The sequence below is a fragment of the Pelobates fuscus genome, chromosome 3 (assembly GCF_036172605.1).
Source record: "Pelobates fuscus isolate aPelFus1 chromosome 3, aPelFus1.pri, whole genome shotgun sequence".
Lineage (NCBI taxonomy): Eukaryota > Metazoa > Chordata > Amphibia > Anura > Pelobatidae > Pelobates > Pelobates fuscus.
In genome coordinates this window covers 219441602-219462712 of record NC_086319.1, presented here as the reverse complement: position 1 = coordinate 219462712, position 21111 = coordinate 219441602, and the positions used below count along the sequence as shown (strand labels likewise).

The 21111-nt window shown below is 42.7% G+C and overlaps 1 protein-coding gene across 1 annotated transcript in view; it reads right to left on the bottom strand.

Annotated features, from left to right (window-relative positions):
• Positions 1-1011: 1011 nt before the first annotated feature.
• Positions 1012-21111, bottom strand: part of LOC134602784 (chloride anion exchanger-like) — a 149674-nt gene continuing 129574 nt past the window's right edge. The window contains exon 21 of the mRNA XM_063448102.1: positions 1012-1187. Within this exon, the coding sequence (XP_063304172.1) occupies positions 1164-1187 (24 nt within the window). The 3' untranslated portion in view covers positions 1012-1163. The remainder of the gene's footprint in view (positions 1188-21111) is intronic.

Sequence of the window (21111 nt, the reverse complement as noted above, 5' to 3'; positions counted from 1 at the left end):
TAAAAGGAGGGGGAGAGAGGGAGGAATAAAACATGGAGGGGAGGGTGGAGAGAGAGAGGGTATGGTACCCATGGAAGGGAGAGGGAAGAATGGGACACATGGAGGGGAGGGTAGAGGGAGAAATAGGACACATGGAGTGGCTGTGAAGGAGGAAGGTATTGGAAACATGGAGGGGCTGATAGGGAAGGGAATGGGACACATAGAGGGGCTTTGGGGTGGCAGTAATTAGACACATGAGGGGGCCTGGGTGTGGGATGAGACACCGGGGGGAGTAAATGAGACACAGGGGAGCGAATAAGACACCGGGGAGGATGAGCCTCATGGGAGGGGGGACCCCAGGGCAATTTTCACACCAGGGCCTGGTGGATTCTAGTTACGCCTCTGCTTGTTTATCATGCGACCAGCCCACTGAGGGCAGACCCTGCAGAGAGCACTGTTTCAGTGTTCCCTGCAGTGCCATAGTGCCCTAATCACAGTACATTATGATTTTGTGGAGAGTTCCCTATCCCCAAAAACAGGACCCAAAAATTAGGACTGTCTTGTGGAATTAGGGATGGTTGGAAGTCATAGTGTTGTACTCTTCTGCATGTGTGAAAGCACAAGTATGACATGGGCTCCTTTTAATATAGCGCCAAAGCTGAATAGAGCCTGGGGGAAAATCAGGTTTAAGTAAGTCAAACTCACCAGCGCCTGCACTTACAGCCACCAGACACCAAGTAGAGCAGTCATTGTAGGGGATATTTTCCAAGCATGCAAAGACCACAAACATTGACAGAGCCACTTTAAACAAAGGCCACAGAGTTATTCACTATACAGGAAATTTTTGGGAATTGTCCACTGAATTACATATTTTATGTAAAAATTGCTAAGACAGAAAAATAAATGCATTTTTCCAGTTCAGTTATTTTGGCTTAAAAATTGCAATTCACTAGTCAATTCTGAACAATTTTCCAGTTTAAATACCATATATATATATATATATATATTTTAATCAGAAAATCTTTCCACAGATGTGTCGGTTATATAACATTTAGGAGTACAATAAGACATCAGATTTACCATAACAAACGTATTCTATATCTCTTTGGGGAAGATCTTCTGTCTTGTACCATATATTGTATGCTTCCAATTTATAAAATGTTGTATGCAGTGAAATCATGATTTTAGAATCGTGTCTCATTTCCCACCTAAAAAAAATAAGAAAAATCTTGTATTAAAATATTGCAATCCAGTCCTGGCAAACTACAGATCTCCCATGTATGCTGCAACAGTAATGTCTTGTATTATACACATATTGGTCCTAGCCAGGTAGCTATACTGTATTTCCATGGGTGTTATACTCACAAAGAAATTATTTTAAGACATTATTTGGTAGACATTCCAGAAAAAAAAATGTGTTCTAAATTAATATACAGACTAGTCATCACAGCTTCAATTAAATGTTATGCTTTGTTTAAAAAGTAATGCAGCAGATTGAAAAAATATTAGGCTCTTTAGCCAATCAGTGGTGAACTAACAGCATGGGTGCCATTGTTGTAGAATTATTAACCCCTTATAACTTATATCCATTATTAGGCCCCTTTTAATACTATATTCTCATATTCAGCTCTCATGCCTCGTAGTTTAAACTTTATAAGATTCCTTTGTTCGTAGAAACAGCATGTCAGCAGAAAATGCTAGAATCTTCTGATTCAAAGAACACACTGTAGCAGATAGTATTGATAGAGTGTATAATTGCCAAAGAGGCCTTGAGAATACTGAGGATACTAACCTTGAAAGACTAAAGGTACCAGCTACTCTTTATGGATAGCTGCCAAAATGCCCCCTCCCATCGAAAGAACTCCTCGTGCTAGCAAGATGGCGCTGAAATCTGGAGGAAAGCTTTATGACGTCAGTTATGATGTAAGACGTAACACCCAACAGGGAGGGCATTTAACTAACCACTTCTTCTCTTAGCCAATTGACAATGTTTCCTCACTTTTTATCTTGATTTTACAATGATGTAATTTTATCTTTAAAAAGGACTTGCAAGCCTGCTTTGTTCAGATGCTAATAAATTTCCTGAAGTTCTTTCATTTAACCTGAACCTTGTGTCAGTGTGAATTTACTTCTGCGTATACGCAATTTAAACATCTCTAATTTGGACAGGAACAGATAGTCATTCAAACTTCTTTGTTTGCTTAAAAGATTCCCTTATCAGCTGGCGTCCAACTGTGCGGCCTGGGTTATGCCCTGCTAGAGCAGCCGTCCGAGAAAGACGTGGAGCGGATGAATCCTGGGGGACGGAAGGAGATTGATCACCTCTGATTACACGGTTGAGTCTGCAGCACCCCGGTATGTTCCAGCCCCTGGGATTGACCTGCCCCAGTCTGTGATCGGCTCCCTAGAGGTCATCAAAGTCAGGTAATATCTTGCCCAGAGACCCCACACCTTACTTGTTGATATTTACTTTTACCTGCACATACTGACTATCTGTTACCTGGGAGTGCTCTTACTGATTTGTCCTTATTTTTAGTGCCCGGGTAGTTTTATTTGTTTATTTGCCTGTTTACCCCTTTTAGGTACCACGTGGCTGTGGTAGTAAGGAAAAAGGGGGGTGGATCTGTGGAAGTTTTCCTGGGGATCTTCTGTTTGCCTGTTTTCCTCTTTTAGGTGCCGAGTAGCTACGGCAGTAAGGAAAAAGAGGGGGGGAACCTGTGGAGGAGTGTAGACTCACTGCCTCCTGGGGGTTTCCCATAAGTGTCACTTTGACTGCTAGCCTCATTGGACATCACTTTACTCTGCTTGTTGTGTGCAGAGAGGTGGAACACTGCAGCCTCGAGCGCTGACGCTGAGTGTTCCAGTTTAACTTTTGTGGCAGGTGGATTCAGGCTGGTATTGCTGTCTCCATCACCACGTGGTAGTGGTACTTGCGGGAGGGTCTGCAGGTGTACTACGGGATTGAGTTAGGTGGCTTTTGCCACACGTGTAAGGAAAGGGATTTTTGTTAACCCTGTTTGAACTGTTGAACTTATTTGAACTGTGATGCATGCACTGTATTTTACTTGAAATGTCTTAAATTGTCTGTCACACAGATTCCTGTGTTTACTTTTGTCTTACTCTCTGTACTATTTACACTTTCCCCTCCTGTCTCTCTCTCTCTGTCTCTCTCTATATCTGGGATGCCTCATATAGAGGATCTGGGATAGAAATTAGGAAAGCCCAGTAAGGGGTGGCTTGCGTGTGATTTGGTAGAGGATAGAGAAGGGGAAGAGATGGTTAAGAAGGTTGATAAGATTGCTAAAGTGTGTGGAATTGCTGTACCTTCATGTGGAAGATTACAGCCAGAGAGCTGGCGCAGACTACTGACAGAGAAGAGTAGCAAGAGTTATTCAGCAGGAAGGTTGGGTTGAGGAAGAGATTGATTTTTGTGTCTCTTTGCTTGCAATAATTGTAACGTAACTGTCCTTCCAGCGCTGACATGGTTAAAAAACTTCATGCTGGCTCTCTCCTCACCCCTCCCTCCTTGCCTTCTGTGAGACGCGAGAGGGGGAGAGGGAGGGGTGACATTCCTGGTTTTTCAGTTCTGCGTTTATTCAGAACTACTGATAAGACTTAGCAATGGAATTTTTGCTAGAAAATATTCTAATTGTGTATTTTGTTATTTCAATTGAAGTTGATAGGATCGTGTGGGAGACTAGCTCACAAGAATACATTCCACCTTTCTGAGGCTGTATTTCCTTTCGCGGTGCAAAGTATTTTCTCCAAGACTGGTGTATAAGATAGGGAGTCGGGATGTAGCTCAGTGTTGATTACGAAGGTTAGGAAAGTGAATCTGATGCAGGAATAGAGAATTATTTGGACGAGTTAAAAATGTAAAGGCAAGTGTGATTTGTTGCAATACTATGCAATGTGGATAGAGGGAATATGCAAAGTTGTTAAGTTAGATTGTGAAGAGGAAAAGTGATTAATGGCTGTAGGTAAATTGTTTGAATTCCGTGAGTCTATTTTTTCATCAAGCTATCTTAAAGTACATGTTTCTAGAGCGTCTGTCCATAGTTTAGTATTTCATTTTGCCGGACAGAATGTTGCTTCTCTGATTTTAAAGTTGAAACACCCTAAAAGAAAGTACGTCAGCCTAGCACAAACGGAGGTTGGCACAGCCAGTCCCGTGACCTCCACCTAATTACCATAATCTACAGTCACGTACGCTCCCAAACTGACGTCACTTCTGCCCTATTCATCCATCTCCCCTGTGCCTCCCGTAGTCACGCAGCCAGCCCCTTTTACACCTGCCCACACTATGCCCACATCCAACATGGCCGCCATTTCCTCACTGAACCCAAAACAGTAAGCTTGCAGATTTAACAGCAGGCCTTAACAACATTATTCAGGAGAAAGGTGAAACTGTAGAAAGATTTCATGCTAGACTTTTCCAAGTGTTCACTGACCTAGGGTTTGAGCTCAGTAATAAAATACACGCTCAGATGCTTTCCGGTGCCTTTGTCCAAGGCATCAAGGACTCTATACTTAAGGGTATTATTGCTGCCCGCCCAGAGTATAGAGTGGTTCCCCTTGATAAGCTGCTCCTAGTTGCCAGAGGTTTAGAAGCCGCACAGGTTCCAAGGAGACCCCATCCCACTCCCCTTATGGTTTCACGTCCACCCATCCCCAAAGGTACTAAGCCTGCAGATGGGATCTGCTTCAACTGTGGAGAAAAAGGCCATTTTAGGTGTGACTGTCCTGCACCCCTTAAGCCCCAAAGATCAAACAGGCCTAAATCTGTAATAAAGGCCCCAGCACCTCCTTCACCTGATTCAGCCCAGGAAGACTAGGATATTGGCAAGCCTGTATCATTAACCCCTGTTATGGCAGTATCTGCAGGGGAACAAGGGGGGCCATTAGCCACTGTTACTTTACCCATTGAAGGCCACCCCACCACATTCCTTGTTGATACAGGTGCAGCCCGAAGTGTTCTGCGAGAACAAGACCTGCCTGATTCTTCCTTTTTGTCCAATATTGATGTCTCCTGTGTGGGAGTGGATGGTCTTCCAAGACAAAGCCCATTAACTACTTATTTGCGGGTTGGCAGCTGCCCTAGTCTGCTTGACCGTTTTGTGGTGTCATCCACATGTCCCATTAACCTGTTAGGTGCTGATGTATTTTCCCGCCTACAGGCATCAATCACTTTCACACCTGATGGCCAAGTGGAATTATCTTCAGCCCTCTCTGATTCAGATACCTCAGCCTTGTGTTCCTTACCTCTGATGCTTCACCTAGAGACTCCACAGGGCTATGCAGAAGGCATGAGAGACAATTTCCCTGCATCTCTAATGAACACTGTCCCTAAGACCTTGTGGTCCTCAGGCCCAGAAGATATAGGCCATCTGAAAGTCCCACCAGTGGTGGTCCAACTTATCCCAGGGGCAAAGCTACCGAGAAAGTCTCAATATCCATTGAAACCTGCCCAAGCAGCAGCCATTACCAAGCAAGTCCAAGCACTGCTGGAGAAAGGGGCACTTGTTAAATGTGAATCTCCATGTAATACTCCTTTATTTCCTGTGAAAAAGAAGACACCCAAGGGTGAACCAGAGAAATACCGAATGGTCCAGGACCTCAGAGCAGTGAATGAGGCAACAGTCCTGGACACCCCAATTGTGCCAAATCCGCACACGCTCCTCTCTGGCGTTCCACCTTCTGCCAAATACTTCACGGTGATTGACCTAGCCAATGCATTCTTCAGTGTTCCCCTGGAACAAAGCTGTCAATACCTCTTTGCCTTCACACGAGAAAAAACAACAATATACATGGACTGTTATGCCCCAAGGGGAACAGAATTCCCCAAGCCAGTTTGCAAAAGCAATGAGTATCATCCTTGACCCCTGGCAGTCTGACCATCCAGAGGTTGTCCTACTCCAATATGTAGATGACTTGCTCCTTTGTGGAGATGATGTTCCCACAATAGAAAAATGCTCTCTGGATCTCCTCTGTTATCTTGCAGATCAAGGATGTAAAGCGTCTCTCATCAAACTTCAGTTCTGCCAGCCTACTGTGATCTTCCTAGGCCACTGCCTGTCACATAGCACCAGACACCTCACACGTGACCGTGTCAGGGCAGTGTTGGCCATTCCACCTCCAAAGAGCACAAAATCCCTACATGCTTTTCTAGGCCTCATCTCATACTGCAGAGCCTGGATCCCTGAGGCCTCTCTGCTCATGCAACCCTTGTATGATGCACTCAAATCGGACCCCTTCTGCCTGTCACCAGAGGCACTTGACAACTTTTATACTCTTCAGCGAGCAATTGCCTCTGCCCCTGCTCTTGGCCTACCAAATTATGACAAACCTTTCAAGTTGTTTGTGTCTGAAAGACAAGGCCATGCTACAGGCGTCCTCACTCAACCACATGGTCCTGGCGGACGTCAGAGGCCTATTGGGTTCTTCTCCTGTCAACTGGATATCGTAGCCAGAGGCACCCCTTCCTGCCTTCGTGCTGTCTTCGCAGCTCAAGAACTTATTGACTGTACTGGGGACCTAGTTCTTGGTCACCCTCTTACTGTTTTGGCACCTCATGACATTTCTGCGATAATCAACCAAGTCCAAATCAAACATGTCACAGCTGCCAGACACCTTCGACTCCAGTGTCATCTTCTACTGCCTGACAACAGTCACCCTCCAATGATGCTAGGTTCTCAACCCGTCCACTCTTCTGCCACTCCCTGAGGGGGGTACCTATTATGGATTCATCATGGACAAAGGATATGTCCTACTTCTTACACACACCCTGGCAAAACTGCTACCCAACTTGCCTCCCTGTGATGGGCCTGAATATGCTTTTTGCACCATGTGGTACAAGCCAACCATCAACCCTGAACCTCGCTATGAGGATGAACTTTTCCAGTTGGTTGAGATAACACTCACCTTACAGGACTTCTACTATGATACTGAAGGTAACAGCATGGCTTTAGTCCAACTGCCACATGAACTTGAACATCTGTACCATCATTGGGACACAGCCATTCCACATGTCCCTGTAACCAAGTCAAAGACTAAGTCATGGGGTAATCTTGGGCCCATGGCAAAATTATGGGCCACCATGAATGATTCACAACTTCAAGAAATAGGCGTTGCCAAGTATCCATCAACTGAACGTGAACATATAAGAGCATGGCCACGTTACTTTCTGGAAGAAGAATTTGAAGACCTGGTCATACAGCATGACTATGACCCAGAAACCCCCCATGACTGCTTTGAACAGATGAAAGTGGAAACCACACATCTACCAACTGTGCATGAGGATCCACTAACAGACCCTGACATCACCCTGTTTGTGGACGGCTCCAGATATGCTGATGAAGAAGGAAAATATCATACAGGATATGCCGTCACCACAACAGATGAAATTATTGAATCATCATCACTACCATCAACAAAGTCTGCACAAGAAGCTGAATTACAAGCTCTAACTTCAGCATGCAAAATTTCAGAAGGAAAGCGCGCCAATATCTATACAGACTCAAGATATGCACTGGGCATGGCTCATGACTTCGGAGTAATTTGGAAAACAAGAGGATTTCTTACTACTGCCGGTACACCAGTCAAGCACAGTTTTGCAATCAAGGAGCTGATGGATGTCCTCCTACTTCCAGAAGAAGTGGCTGTTTTGAAGATAAAAGCACATGGGAAGTTGGACTCAGATGAAGCAAAGGGCAACCATCTAGCTGATCAAGCTGCAAAGCAAGCTGCAAGAGGACCACAGGAAGTGGAAAGAAGAGTGTCCGGAAATGAAGAAATTCCAAGAAAAGAAGAAATTCCAAGAAAAGAAGAAATTCCAAGAAAAGAAGAAACTCCAAGAAAAGAAGAAATTCCAAGAAAAGAAGAAACTCCAATATTCACTCTGCAAACCCTTCCAACCGACCTAAAGATCTTACGAGAACAACAGGCTGCAGTAGCCCCTGAGGAAATACAGAAATGGAAGAAGAAAGGAGCAGTCCTAAAAGATGGAGTATATTACAACAACCTCAGATTCTGTCTCCCTAAGAGTTTGTACCCAGCAGTTGTTCAATGGGCACATGGCCCTGCACACTTATCAAAAGATCTGATGAATGCTCTTGTACAAAAGTACTACGAAGCTCCTGGAATTACCACGCTAACCAATAACTACTGTAAAGCTTGTGTCATCTGTGCCAAATGTAATCCTGGGAAAACAGCTAAAGTCCCCTCGAAGCACCTGGCTAAGCCCATGTATCCATTCCAAAGAATCCAGATAGATCATATCCAGATGCCAAAGAGCGGCAATTACGAATATGCACTAGTGATAGTGGACATGTTCTCAGGCTGGCCAGAAGCCTACCCAGTGATTAACATTACCGCCAAAACAACAGCACGATGTCTACTTACAGAAATTGTGTGTAGATTCGGATTGCCAGAAGTCATTGAAAGTGACCAAGGTCCGGCCTTCACAGCATCAGTTACCAAAGAAATTTGGACTGCTCTAGGAGTAACTCTTGCTTTTCACACCCCTTACCACCCACAGAGTAGTGGTAAGGTGGAGCGTATGAATGGTACCTTGAAAATTAGAATGCTAAAAATGTCACAAGAGACAAAAATGCCCTGGCCAGAAAGCTTGTCAATAGCCCTGTTCAGTGTCAGACATACACCCAGGGGAAAGCCCTCATTGTCCCCGTATGAGATTCTATTTGGTACTGCACCCAGGCTAGGTTGCTATTTTCCCCAACAACTACAGCTTCAGACTGATGTTTTGGTAGATTATGTGACTGAACTTGCAGGTGCCTTAAACAAAATCCATGCCCAAGTTTTCTCTTCAATTCCAGATCCTGATTCTGACACAGGCAACCACAGTCTGCTACCCGGTGATTGGGTCCTAGTCAAGAAATTTGTGCGAAAACCAAGATTTGAGGGACCATTCCAAGTTCTCCTGATCACCGCTACCTCTGTCAAGCTGGCTGGTAGGCCACATTGGATTCACGCCTCTCACTGCAAAAAGACACCTGCTCCAGAAGAAGCTGATTCCGCACAACCATGTACTTCTGGTACCTAATCCCCTTGATTGGCCTTCTTAAAGCCCAGCAGGTGGCCATAACTAAAGATGCTAGTGGGTACACCTTCTGGTATAATTCATCATGTACCCGTGTGGCCACCTTTACCTTTGATTACTGTGATATTGTAGATTGCCCATTCCCTAAATCACAGATTCAAGCCATTTATAAAGACATACCGCAAGCAAAAGACCCCTACATTTGTGTAGTTGATAACCAATGGGGGCATAATTGTGATCATTGGGGGGCGGCGGGATGGAATACCGGGCCTGCCTGGGGTTACAAACCAAAAAGTGCTTTATCAAAAGTAGATGATCATGGTAGATGCCTCCTCCAAAGAATGACTTTAAGAAAGCCTGGAGGAAGTACACCTAGGAAATTAGTATTAAATATTGAACATCCTGGCCCAGAGGATGCTGGCCAATATGTAATGGGAATGTACTGGAGAAGGGGTTCCTACAATAAACTAGGACATTTCTACCTCAATGATATGTGTCACTCTCCAGAGTGGCAAGGGGCTGTACATATGGTCCCAAATCCGCTGAAACCACACATCCAGTCCTTTAGAGACATGATGGCCATTGCTAACCCTACCTTTGAAGATACCATGGCCGCTGAAACTGGATTTAATGACATTAATTTGTGGTTAGAGTGGATGAGATATAATGCCAATAAGCATAATCGAACCGCATGTTATGTATGTGGTGGTGCCCGACCTCACCTTGGCACCGTTCCCCTAATCCTCCCTTTAGAAATAGAAGAGTGTTTCTTGAGTCTTTTCGCCTACCGCTATGATTTTAACAGATCCCTCTGCGAAACATGGACAGCAGAGTACCCTATCCTAGTAGGAGGTGTTAAACCCCCAGATGGAATTACAATCTATAAAGGTAATTACACTTGCTACACCATGTATGATGGGATCGGTAAATTTATGGGTAACTTTTCCAAAGGTTATTGTGCCACCTACAGAACTGTTCCTGTGCACCTGTTACAACACCATACTAGGTCACTAGGAGATATTTACTGGTTGTGTGGGGATTTACAATTAAGGTCTAGACTGGAGTCTGAGTGGTGGGGAGAGTGTACCTTAGTCAAAGTCATCATGCCCATCCACATTATTTCTCATAATCATCCTGACACTCATAGTCCGGCACACACATCAGCCAGAGCCCAGAGCCCATCGGGAAACCCCAGTAAAAGGCAGTTTTGACCCACATGTTTACATAGATGCCATTGGGGTACCTAGGGGGGTACCTAATGAATTTAAAGCTAGAGATGAAGTTGCAGTGGGGTTTGAATCACTGTTCACTATAGTCACTGCCAATAAGAACCTTAACTGGATAAATTATATCTATTACAACCAACAGCGCTTTGTTAATTATACCAGGGATGCCCTCCAGGGTTTAGCCGAACAATTACAAGCCACATCCCAAATGACCTTCCAGAACAGACTGGCCTTAGACATGATTTTGGCTGAGAAGGGGGGTGTATGCCCTGCATTCCGCTACAAACTCTTCCCTATGACGATGAAGTGCAGAAATTCTAGGGAGGGACCAGCTTAGGGACAGCATCTGTCAGTGAATGGTAAAGACCCCGTGTGGAGAAGTGGTGGACAAGCCACCATGGGCCACCCATGGGAGTGAAGTGTTCGAGAGCCATGCTGACGATGAGTTAGCCTACTAGGGTCAGATTAGGGACAGAATTGCACTTTGCACTAACACCAAAGTAGCGGACATGGGGTTTTTATGTGTCTTTGGGCTAACAAATTTTCTGATACTAACAAATAAAGTTTATCCTTTTTAGCAATTAACACTCTATAGGGGGGACTGTTGTAGAATTATTAACCCCTTATAACTTATATCCATTATTAGGCCCCTTTTAATACTATATTCTCATATTCAGCTCTCATGCCTCGTAGTTTAAACTTTACAAGATTCCTTTGTTCGTAGAAACAGCATGTCAGCAGAAAATGCTAGAATCTTCTGATTCAAAGAACACACTGTAGCAGATAGTATTGATAGAGTGTATAATTGCCAAAGAGGCCTTGAGAATACTGAGGATACTAACCTTGAAAGACTAAAGGTACCAGCTACTCTTTATGGATAGCTGCCAAAATGCCCCCTCCCATCGAAAGAACTCCTCGTGCTAGCAAGATGGCGCTGAAATCTGGAGGAGAGCTTTATGACGTCAGTTATGATGTAAGACGTAACACCCAACAGGGAGGGCATTTAACTAACCACTTCTTCTCTTAGCCAATTGACAATGTTTCCTCACTTTTTATCTTGATTTTACAATGATGTAATTTTATCTTTAAAAAGGACTTGCAAGCCTGCTTTGTTCAGATGCTAATACATTTCCTGAAGTTCTTTCATTTAACCTGAACCTTGTGTCAGTGTGAATTTACTTCTGCGTATACGCAATTTAAACATCTCTAATTTGGACAGGAACAGATAGTCATTCAAACTTCTTTGTTTGCTTAAAAGATTCCCTTATCACCATCAGTGGAATAGGCCTCAGAGGACCTTAAAGACACACTCCAGGCACCCAGACCACTTCTGCCCAATGGAGTGGTCTGGGTGCCAACTCCCACCACCCTTAACCCTGCAAGTGTAATTATTGCAGTTTTTATAAACTGCAATAATTACCTTGCAGGGTTAAGTCCTCCTCTAGTGGCTGTCTATCATCTCTTTCATATTAAGTGCACATATCATTTTGTTCAGGAGAAACAGGGTTTTCATTTCATATCAAATATTTATATATGAAACATAATTTGATATGAATAAAATCTAAAAAAGTACAAGAAATTAAGAAAATGTGATTTTATGTTGATTTGGAAAGTTACAGTGTCAAACATAAAGGTTTGCCAATTTTTGTATTTGTAAATTGCTATTTGCCAGATGTTGCCAGACGGTATAGCAGCCCAGAAATGAAAATTAACCCTACCATGACATACTATTTGAAAATGTAGACAACCCAGGGTATTTAAAATGGGGTATGTCCAGTCTTTTGTAAAAGCCACTTAGCCACAAACGTTTGCCAAATTTAGCATTCATATTTGTTTTTTGCATTTTTTAAACAAAAATTGCACTTTTACTGGGGATATTATCGTTGTGATAAGTTTTATTGTTTTGAAACACTAATATTTGTGTTCAGCTAAGTCTCCCAAGTATAACTATATCCCCATGTCCAGGTTTTATGGTGTTTTGGAAAGTTACAGGGTCAATATAGGGCCCAAATTAGTTTGCCAGATTGGTTTGCTTGGTCTATGTTGACTTTTGAGACTATAGTGGGAGCTTAGGAATGTGAATTGAGCTCATCATGGCATACTATTTTCTAGACTACACAGAGTATTCAAAATGGGGTATTTACAGTCTTTTGTAGTAGCCACTTAGTCACAAACGCTGGACAAAGTTAGCGGTTTTATTGTTTTTTTGCATTTTTTAAAACAAAAACTGGACTTTTATCTGTGATATCATCGTCGTGATAAGTTTTACTTTTTAAAACACTTATATTTGTGTTCAGAGAAGTCTCCTGAGTATAACAATGCCCCCTATGTAAAGGGCTTATGGTGATTTGGAAAGTTACAGGGTCAAACATAAGATTTGCCGGTTTCTGTTTTTGTAAATTGCTATTTGCCAGATTGGCAATGTTGCCTTTGAGACGGTATGGCAGCCCACAAATGAAAATTAACCCCACCATGACATACTATTTGAAAAACTTAGACAGCCCAGGGTATTCAAAATGGGGTATATGCAGTCTTTTGTAGAAGCCACTTAGCCACAAACGCTTGCCAAAGTTAGGGTTCATATTTGGGTTTTTAAAAAAAAATTTACACAAAAACTGAACTTTTACTGGTGATATCATCATCGTGATAAGTTTTTCTATTTTGACACACTAATATTTGTGTTCGGCGAAGTCTCCTAAGTATAACAATACCCCCATGTACAGGTTTTATGGTGTTTTGGAAAAGTCATAGGGTCAATATAGGGCTACAATCAGATAGAGAGCTACAATCTCTGCTGAGCTTTGTGCTTGTCTCTACTCCTTTATTCTATTCCTAAGGCTATAGCAGCCTACTCGGAGCAACCTTTAAGCGTTTCGCAACCTCCTGCTCATGCAGATTCTGATTCAGACAATTCAAATATGTCAGAGCAAGAGGAAGCCCCACGCAAGCGCCCTTGGAAAGTGGATAGCGCGTCAGCAAGCAAAGGTAAAGCACCAGCTAAATCTGTCACGTTATCTTTAACACCGTCTGTGTTACAAGATTTAGACCCTCTAGAGGGTTCTACTTCACCCTAGAATCTCCAGGTTCTGGACAAATATTAGGCCGACTAATCGGATGAGGCTCTCACGGTGAATATGTCCCAAGATTCCTCTTTATCAGAATACGTAAAAGAGTCTTTTATTGTTACACAGCCTACTCAGTCAAAAAATTACTCTGACAAGATTAAAAAATCCAGACCAGTCTACCAACACACTTCTGGATGCACCTGGCAACCCATTTTTTGACCCTCTGCCGAGTGAGTGCGACCAGAATATATCACCAATTTCTGCAAAATGTGGCTCCGCAAACCATTAGAAAAAGAAAGAGCCAAATTACGAGCTGAATGTCCCCAGCCTACCATACCGGGTAAAGTGGCCCTAATTCGACTGGCTACTGGTCACATTCCTAGCTAAATAACGGAAAGACCCACGCACAGGTATTGAACAAGGTCTCAAATCAGCACATGATAGACTCTTGGATATTGCTGAACCATTGATCCAAATTTTTATATTGACTGACAAAGCTCTTATGAGCCGTGAATTAGACCCACATATGGTGCGTGAGTGGGCATATGCCTCCTAGGTAACGCCAATGTGGCCATCTCTACAGAGAGATGCAAAGCCGTGTTATACAAAATAGACACCAAATTGGTCAACCTCAGCAATAAAGAATTAGGTCCAGATGCAAATGGTCTGTTTTTTGGTGATAGTTTCATGAGAGACCTGAACAAGCATGTCTTAGTATTCACCTCCCTGGACAGAGCACAATCCTCCCTAGGCAGGGTATGCCGCACATAATCGTTTTTCAGAGCTGGTTGCTTTCGAGGCCATGCCACCAGCAGAGCCGTCTTCACAGGCTACAGGACTCGACCAAATGACAACTGGAACATGGGCTTTACCTGCCCTTATCACCAACAGCTGTTCCCAAATAGAGGGTCCTTCCAAGGGCGTATACTTTACTGTGCCGGTCGCTTAAAAACATTGTCCTTTTCTCCAATTCCATTGGCTACAAGACATTTGGCAGTTCATCTGCCTTGCCTTCGGCCTTTGTTCCGCCCCTTGGTGTTTCACTAAGTTGATGAAACTAGTTATGGCTCTGCTCCGATCACAAGGAATTTGGTCCATCATTTACTTGGATGACATTCTAATCATGACTCAAGATCCACAGACTCTTTGTCACCAGGTGGACATGACCTCTGCACTACTCCAAAATGTATCATACATTTTCAAAAATCCACTCAGTGCAATTTCCTGGATTTCTACATTCATCCAAGATCAGAGCCATAAAAAAGGACATTCTGAAACTATTGTCCTCACAAGAGATCCACCTATGAGATCTCGCACACATGATCGGTCTCCTCTCGGCTTCCATACAAGCCATCTTTTTGCGACCACTACAGCAATGCTACACTTGAAGACTTTTTACCTACATCGGTCCACCTCAGACGATCAACTAATTTTATTAACACACGAAGTACGTTGGAACTTTATTGGTGGCTCCACAACATGGACACCTGGAACGGGAAGGCCATTTTTGGCTCCCAACCAGATCTTATTCTGAAGTCAGAAGTCAGTCTTCTGGGATGGGGAGCAAGCTGCTCTGAAATTTCAACTGGAGGCCTTTGGTCCCCTGCAGAACAAGCACTCAATTTCAACTGTTTGGAACTCATCAGGGGCTCCTTTGCGATCCGCAGCTTCACAAAAAACATGTACATTTGTTCTTTAGTACTACAGATGGACAATATATCCACAGTCCATTATGTGAACCACATTGGTAGATCCCGTTCTAAACGCCTCTCTGACATTACAAAGGGGCTATATCAGTTCTGCCTATCGAAGAATCTGTCCATTTAGGCAGAATACCTTCCAGGTCGCGACAATCTAGTCGTGGACTGGTTCTCCTGACATTGGAGGAATGCCAGCGATTGGCAACTGAATCCACAGTTCTTCAATAGCATTCATCTATTACGTGGATCACTCAGCCTGGATCTCTTCATGTCTCGTCTGAATCACCAGATCCACTCTCCCTTACAGTAGGTGCATTTCTCCAAATCTGGCTGATGACGGGGGCGTATGCCTTTCCCCCCTTCTCCATGATATCACATACTCTTCACCTTCTATAAGTTCAAGGTGTACAGATAATTCTAATAACACTATTATGGCAAGCACAATTGTGGTTCCCAACCCTCATGGAGATGTCATTGGACCCTCCCTCTGCTGTTAGCTCGTCCTCGGGATCTACTCCAGCAGCCGAATTTCATCCACTCACCCTTCAGGGTCATCTATGGCTCATAGCCTGGACCATTTCAGGGCATGTCGCAGAAATTTTGAACATCTCAATCACTCTTATGGGATTCATGGGCCCCCGGAACTCCATGAGCTTACATCTCCGCTTGGCCGATTTGGGTTCCGTTGGTGTGTGGGAATGAATACTGATCCCGGTTTCAGCATCTCTCACTCACATTTTGAATTTTCTATCATATCGCTCTATCAATGTCTTCAGATCTGCTATTTCTGCTGCTCCTGCCCCAGTTGATAGCTGTGGACAAACAACAACCTATTTGCAGGCTTTTACGAGGCATTTGTCTTGCCAGACCCCCTGCTCCTAGATATCCCAAGTTTTGGGATGTCGCCTAGGTTTTTTCCTTTTTGGAAGCTTGGCCCCCCAATAACGTGCTCTCCTTGCGCCAGATTTATGCTAAGGTGGCACTACTTCTCTGCTTAGTGTCCTTTTGTTGCATTTCAGACATTCAAGCTTTCGATGTCCACGCAGTTATCTTTGCCCCGGACGGGGTACACTTTGCCTGATCGCAAACATACTACTGTCATGCTCTCTGATTGGTTGATTTTTATTTATTCATTGTTTCTGTTCTGCTGGAGGTTTTGGTAAAGAAAGATTAGCAAATATTTGTCTCCTGTCTTTAATAAAAATGTTGATTATTCGGTCACTAAGTCAGAAAAATCCCTAATTACCAATGAAAGTTTCAAAATAAAAGCAAATATTAATTGCAATACAAAATATGTTATTTGTATGCTACAGTGCCCATGTGGGAAACAATACATAGGGAGGACATGTAGAAAACTTAAAGAGAGAATTTTAGAACATTAAAACAATATCAGAAAAAAAATCTAAAAAACATACAATACCCATACACTGCAATAGTTACAGGAAGATTAATTGGCAAGATTTCTTCTTCATGGGCATTGAACATATTAATCCCCATACGAGAGAAGGTAATAGAACCAAAACACTCTCACAATAGGAAACCTTTTGGATAAATAAGTTAAAAACACTACAGCCCTGTGGACTAGACTTGGATATAGATTGATGGTGTTTCTTGGAGGATTAATGTATTTGCACTTTTGTCACAGCCAATGTAAAAACTGCACTTTTCCCATTTGTTAGTAAAATTTTAGTTTTTTTAATAATAAAACCTTTTATATCTGTGATGAATTGTTCCATCACATAATTAAATATGGTAATCTTTTTTATGTATCCTATTTTTAAAATATTTTTTTTAAGTAAAATTTATTTTTAAATATATAATATTTTGGTATCTTTAATAGCAGGATCTGAATTTCAGTCCCCACTTGGGACTTTCATCAGGATCATAATCATCAGTCCTGAGCAGGGAATGAAACACCAATCCTAATTTTTAAAGATACTTCATTAAACATTCGAAATTTTAACAAGTCCGTGAGTGCCAGCCTCCTCTTAAATATTTTATCAAGTATTATTCATTATTGTTTATAATTTAATTGTTTATTATTCATTTATTTATTTTTCATTACTTCCCCATATTAACATTTATATTTATGTATTCTTCATTCTTCATTTTTTATTTATTCTTATTTCATTTTTCATCTATATTTCATTATTAATTTGCATTTGTATTATTATTTCATATATTCCATTATGTTTTTTTTTATTCTTTATTTATATTTCATTTTTAATTTTATTCTGTTTTTTTCATTTTTTTCATTTCATTCTTATCTTTTTGTCATACATTATTTCACATTTTATTTTGTATTTTCTTTAATATTTCCTTATTGTATTTTTACTGTGTTTCTTTATATAATCTATTTTTACATATCCTTTTTAAGTACATTTATATCACTTAATAGTGCAATAGAGTTTTTTAACATCCCACTTCTATCCCTTGTCCAAATTTCAAACACACATATCAGCAAAAGAACAAGCACTAAGCTATCCACTTCCAGGATCACGGTCGTGGAACGCACAGTGAAACACATAACTAGAGATGTCGCGAACATAAAATTTTCCATTCGCGAACGGCGAACACGAATTTCCGCAAATGTTCGCGAACGGGCAAACCGGGCGAACCGCCATAGACTTCAATAGGCAGGCGAATTTTAAAACCCACAGGGACTCTTTCTGGCCACAATAGTGATGGAAATGTTGTTTCAAGGGGACTAACACCTGGACTGTGGCATGCCGGAGGAGGATCCATGGCAAAACTCCAATGGAAAATTACATAGTTGATGCAGAGTCTGGTTTTAATCCATAAAGGGCATAAATCACCTAACATTCCTAAATTGTTTGGAATAACGTGCTTTAAAACATCAGGTATGATGTTGTATCGATCAGGTAGTGTAAGGGTTACGCCCGCTTCACAGTGACAGACCAAACTCCCCATTTAACGCACCGCAAACAACCGCAAACAGTCCATTTGCACAACTGCAAACTCCCCATTTGCACAAGGTTGGATACCAAGCTAGCCATGTCCCGTTCCTTGTCCTCACTGATGTCATTGAAGGTCTCTTCCTCCACCCAGCCACGTACAACACCAAGGGTCCCCGAAAGGTGACAACAAGTCCCCTGGGACGCCTGCTGTGTTTGGTCTTCCACCTCCTCAAAGCCACCTTCCTCCTCTGACTCCTCTTCTTCAGACTCCTCTCTCTGCATTGCCTCTCTCTGCGTTATTATAAGGTGTGTTAAGTAGTACTATTCCTATCAGTATACGTGTATATGGCATCGATAGTACTATTCCTATCAGGGGACGTGTAAATGGCATCGATTTTAGGAACCGGGAGATGGAAAAAGATGCTTGGTTGGTCCTCCTACTTAAAATTTGGGGCACTGCGCGTGCAATATAATGTGCCACCAGATAGGAGTGGTGTGTTAAGTAGTACTATTCTGATCAGTTTAATCCCTGTTACGTGCCCTATCAGGGGACGTGTATATGGCATCGATTTTAGGAACCGGGAGATGGAAAAAGATGCTTGGTTGGTCCTCCTACTTAAAATTTGGGGCACTACGCGTGTAATCTAATGTGCCACCAGATAGGAGTGGTGTGTTAAGTAGTACTATTCTTATCAGTTTAATCCCTGTTACGTCCCCTATCAGGGGGGTTTTAGGAACCGGGAGATGGAAAAAGATGCTTGGTTGGTCCTCCTACTTAAAATTTGGGGCACTACGCGTGTAATCTAATGTGCCAGCAGATAGGAGTGGTGTGTTAAGTAGTACTATTCTTATCAGTTTAATCCCTGTTACGTCCCCCTCATCAGGCCTTTTTTAGTCGAATGTATCGCCCACTGTCAGTCCCTTCGGGATCCATCCCTCATTCATCTTAATAAAGGTGAGGTAATCTAGACTTTTTTGACCTAGGCAACTCAGCAAAGGAAGCAGCAGCAGGTACAACATCATCATCATCACACCGTACGTCCATGTGTGTAATGCTGCCTGACTGAGACATATCCCTGTTATCTACATCCTCTGGCAATAATGGTTGCGTATCACTCATTTCTTCCAACTGATGTGTAACTAACTCCTTTGACAGATCAAGTGAAGCAGCTGTGGTGCTAGTGTTGGTGGTGGCGGCAGGCGGGCGAGTGGTAACGTGAGAGATGCCGGAAGCTAAGCTGGAGGACGATGGTGCGTCAAGGTTCCGAGCGGAAGCTGTAGAAGATTGGGTGTCCTGTGTTAGCCAGTCAACTATGTCCTCAGAACTTTTCGAGTTCAGGGTACGTGGCCTCTGAACACTGGGCATTATTCTAGGGCCAAAGGGAATCACAGCACCACGACCACGACGGCCCCTGCTGGGTGGCCTGCCTCTGCCTGTCATTTATTTTTCGATTAGTGGTACTATGCGTGCAAGCTACTGTGACAACAGATATGAGTGGCACTGTGCACTGGCAGAAGTTGGCAGAGTAGACGCTGTAGGCCTGACACACACGCTTGCAGACAACTAACTGCTATTCAATCTATTACAGTCAAAATTTTTTTTTTTTTTTTTTTTTTAAACAGATATGAGTTGCACTGGTGTGACACTGTGCCCTGGCAGGCCCTGAAATGCACACGTGCGAAGGAAACTGACTGCTATTATTTCACAGTCAAAAAAGTGTTGTTGTTTTTTAAATGTACACTACTGTTACACCAGATATGAGTTGCACTGGTGTGACACTGTGCCCTGGCAGGCCCTGAAACGCACATGTGTGAAGGAAACTGACTGCTATTATTTCACAGTCAAATTTCTAGTTTTTTTTTTTAATGTACACTACTGTTACACCAGATATGAGTTGCACTGGTGTGACACTGTGTCCTGGCAGGCCCTGAAACGCACACGCATGAAGGAAACTGACTGCTATTATTTCACAGTCAAAAAAGTGTTGTTGTTTTTTAAATGTACACTACTGTTACACCAGATATGAGTGGTGGCACTGGGCAAGTGGGCACAGTATACGCTGTGAGCCTGACACACACGCTGGCAGGCAGGCAACTGCAATTAGATTACACAGAAAAAAAAAAAGCAGACTGATGTTCTAGCCCTAAAAAGGGCTTTTTGGGGTGCTGCCCTTACAGCAGAGATCAGATGAGTCATTCAGGACTGTAGTGGACACTGAATACACTAGCCTAGCTATCAATTTCCCTGTTAAATCAGCAGCAGCTACACTGCCCCTCCTCTCACTAAGAATGCAGCTTCCGAATGAATCTAAAATGGATGCTGTCCAGGAGGTGGGAGGGTCTGGGAGGGAGGGTCTGCTGCTGATTGGCTGGAATGTGTCTGCTGACTGTGAGGTACAGGGTCAAAGTTTACTCAATGATGACGACGAATCCTCCAGATTCTCTCATATTTATATCCCTTAATATAAGGGTGAGTTAATTTATTTTATTAGCGCTCCACTGGGTCTTGTCTGTTGTGACCTTTCTACTTTCATCACCCCACTGTTCCGAACATCGCATATGTTCGCCCGCCGTGGCGAACGCGAACAAGCTATGTTAGCCAGGAACTATTCGCCAGCGAACTATTCGGGACATCTCTACACATAACATAATTGGACGTCTTACATGATGATGTCATCGCACCTGGAAGACGTTGGAAAAAACGAAAATTAATAGCTGCAAAGATTAGGGACCTTTAATAAGCAATTAAGGGGACATGAAAGGACTGAGGAAAAGAGGGAATATTTATTTGGATTGTAACCTAACAGTGTAAAATTCCTGAGGAAGGCCTTAACACAGACAAAACACGAGGGATAGCAGAAAGAGAGAAGGCGTATACCGCGCTTATTGTTTTAAATGTAAAATATACAAAAAATACATACATATGTTCTTGGATATTCCAATTAATCGTGACCTCAAAGAGAAATAGAAATAAAAAGATAATAGCGCAATACAGCAAATTTAGTCTAAAAAATAGATGATAAGTAACTATGTACAGTCCACTCACATGAAAAAGAGCTATAACAGAGCTCTACTGTGAAGCGCTTGGACGGTACAATCCCCGTCTTTGGATTAGTAGTAGTTGCCGCAGATGTTTTCAAGGTGCCATGTATGTAGTTGGTATAA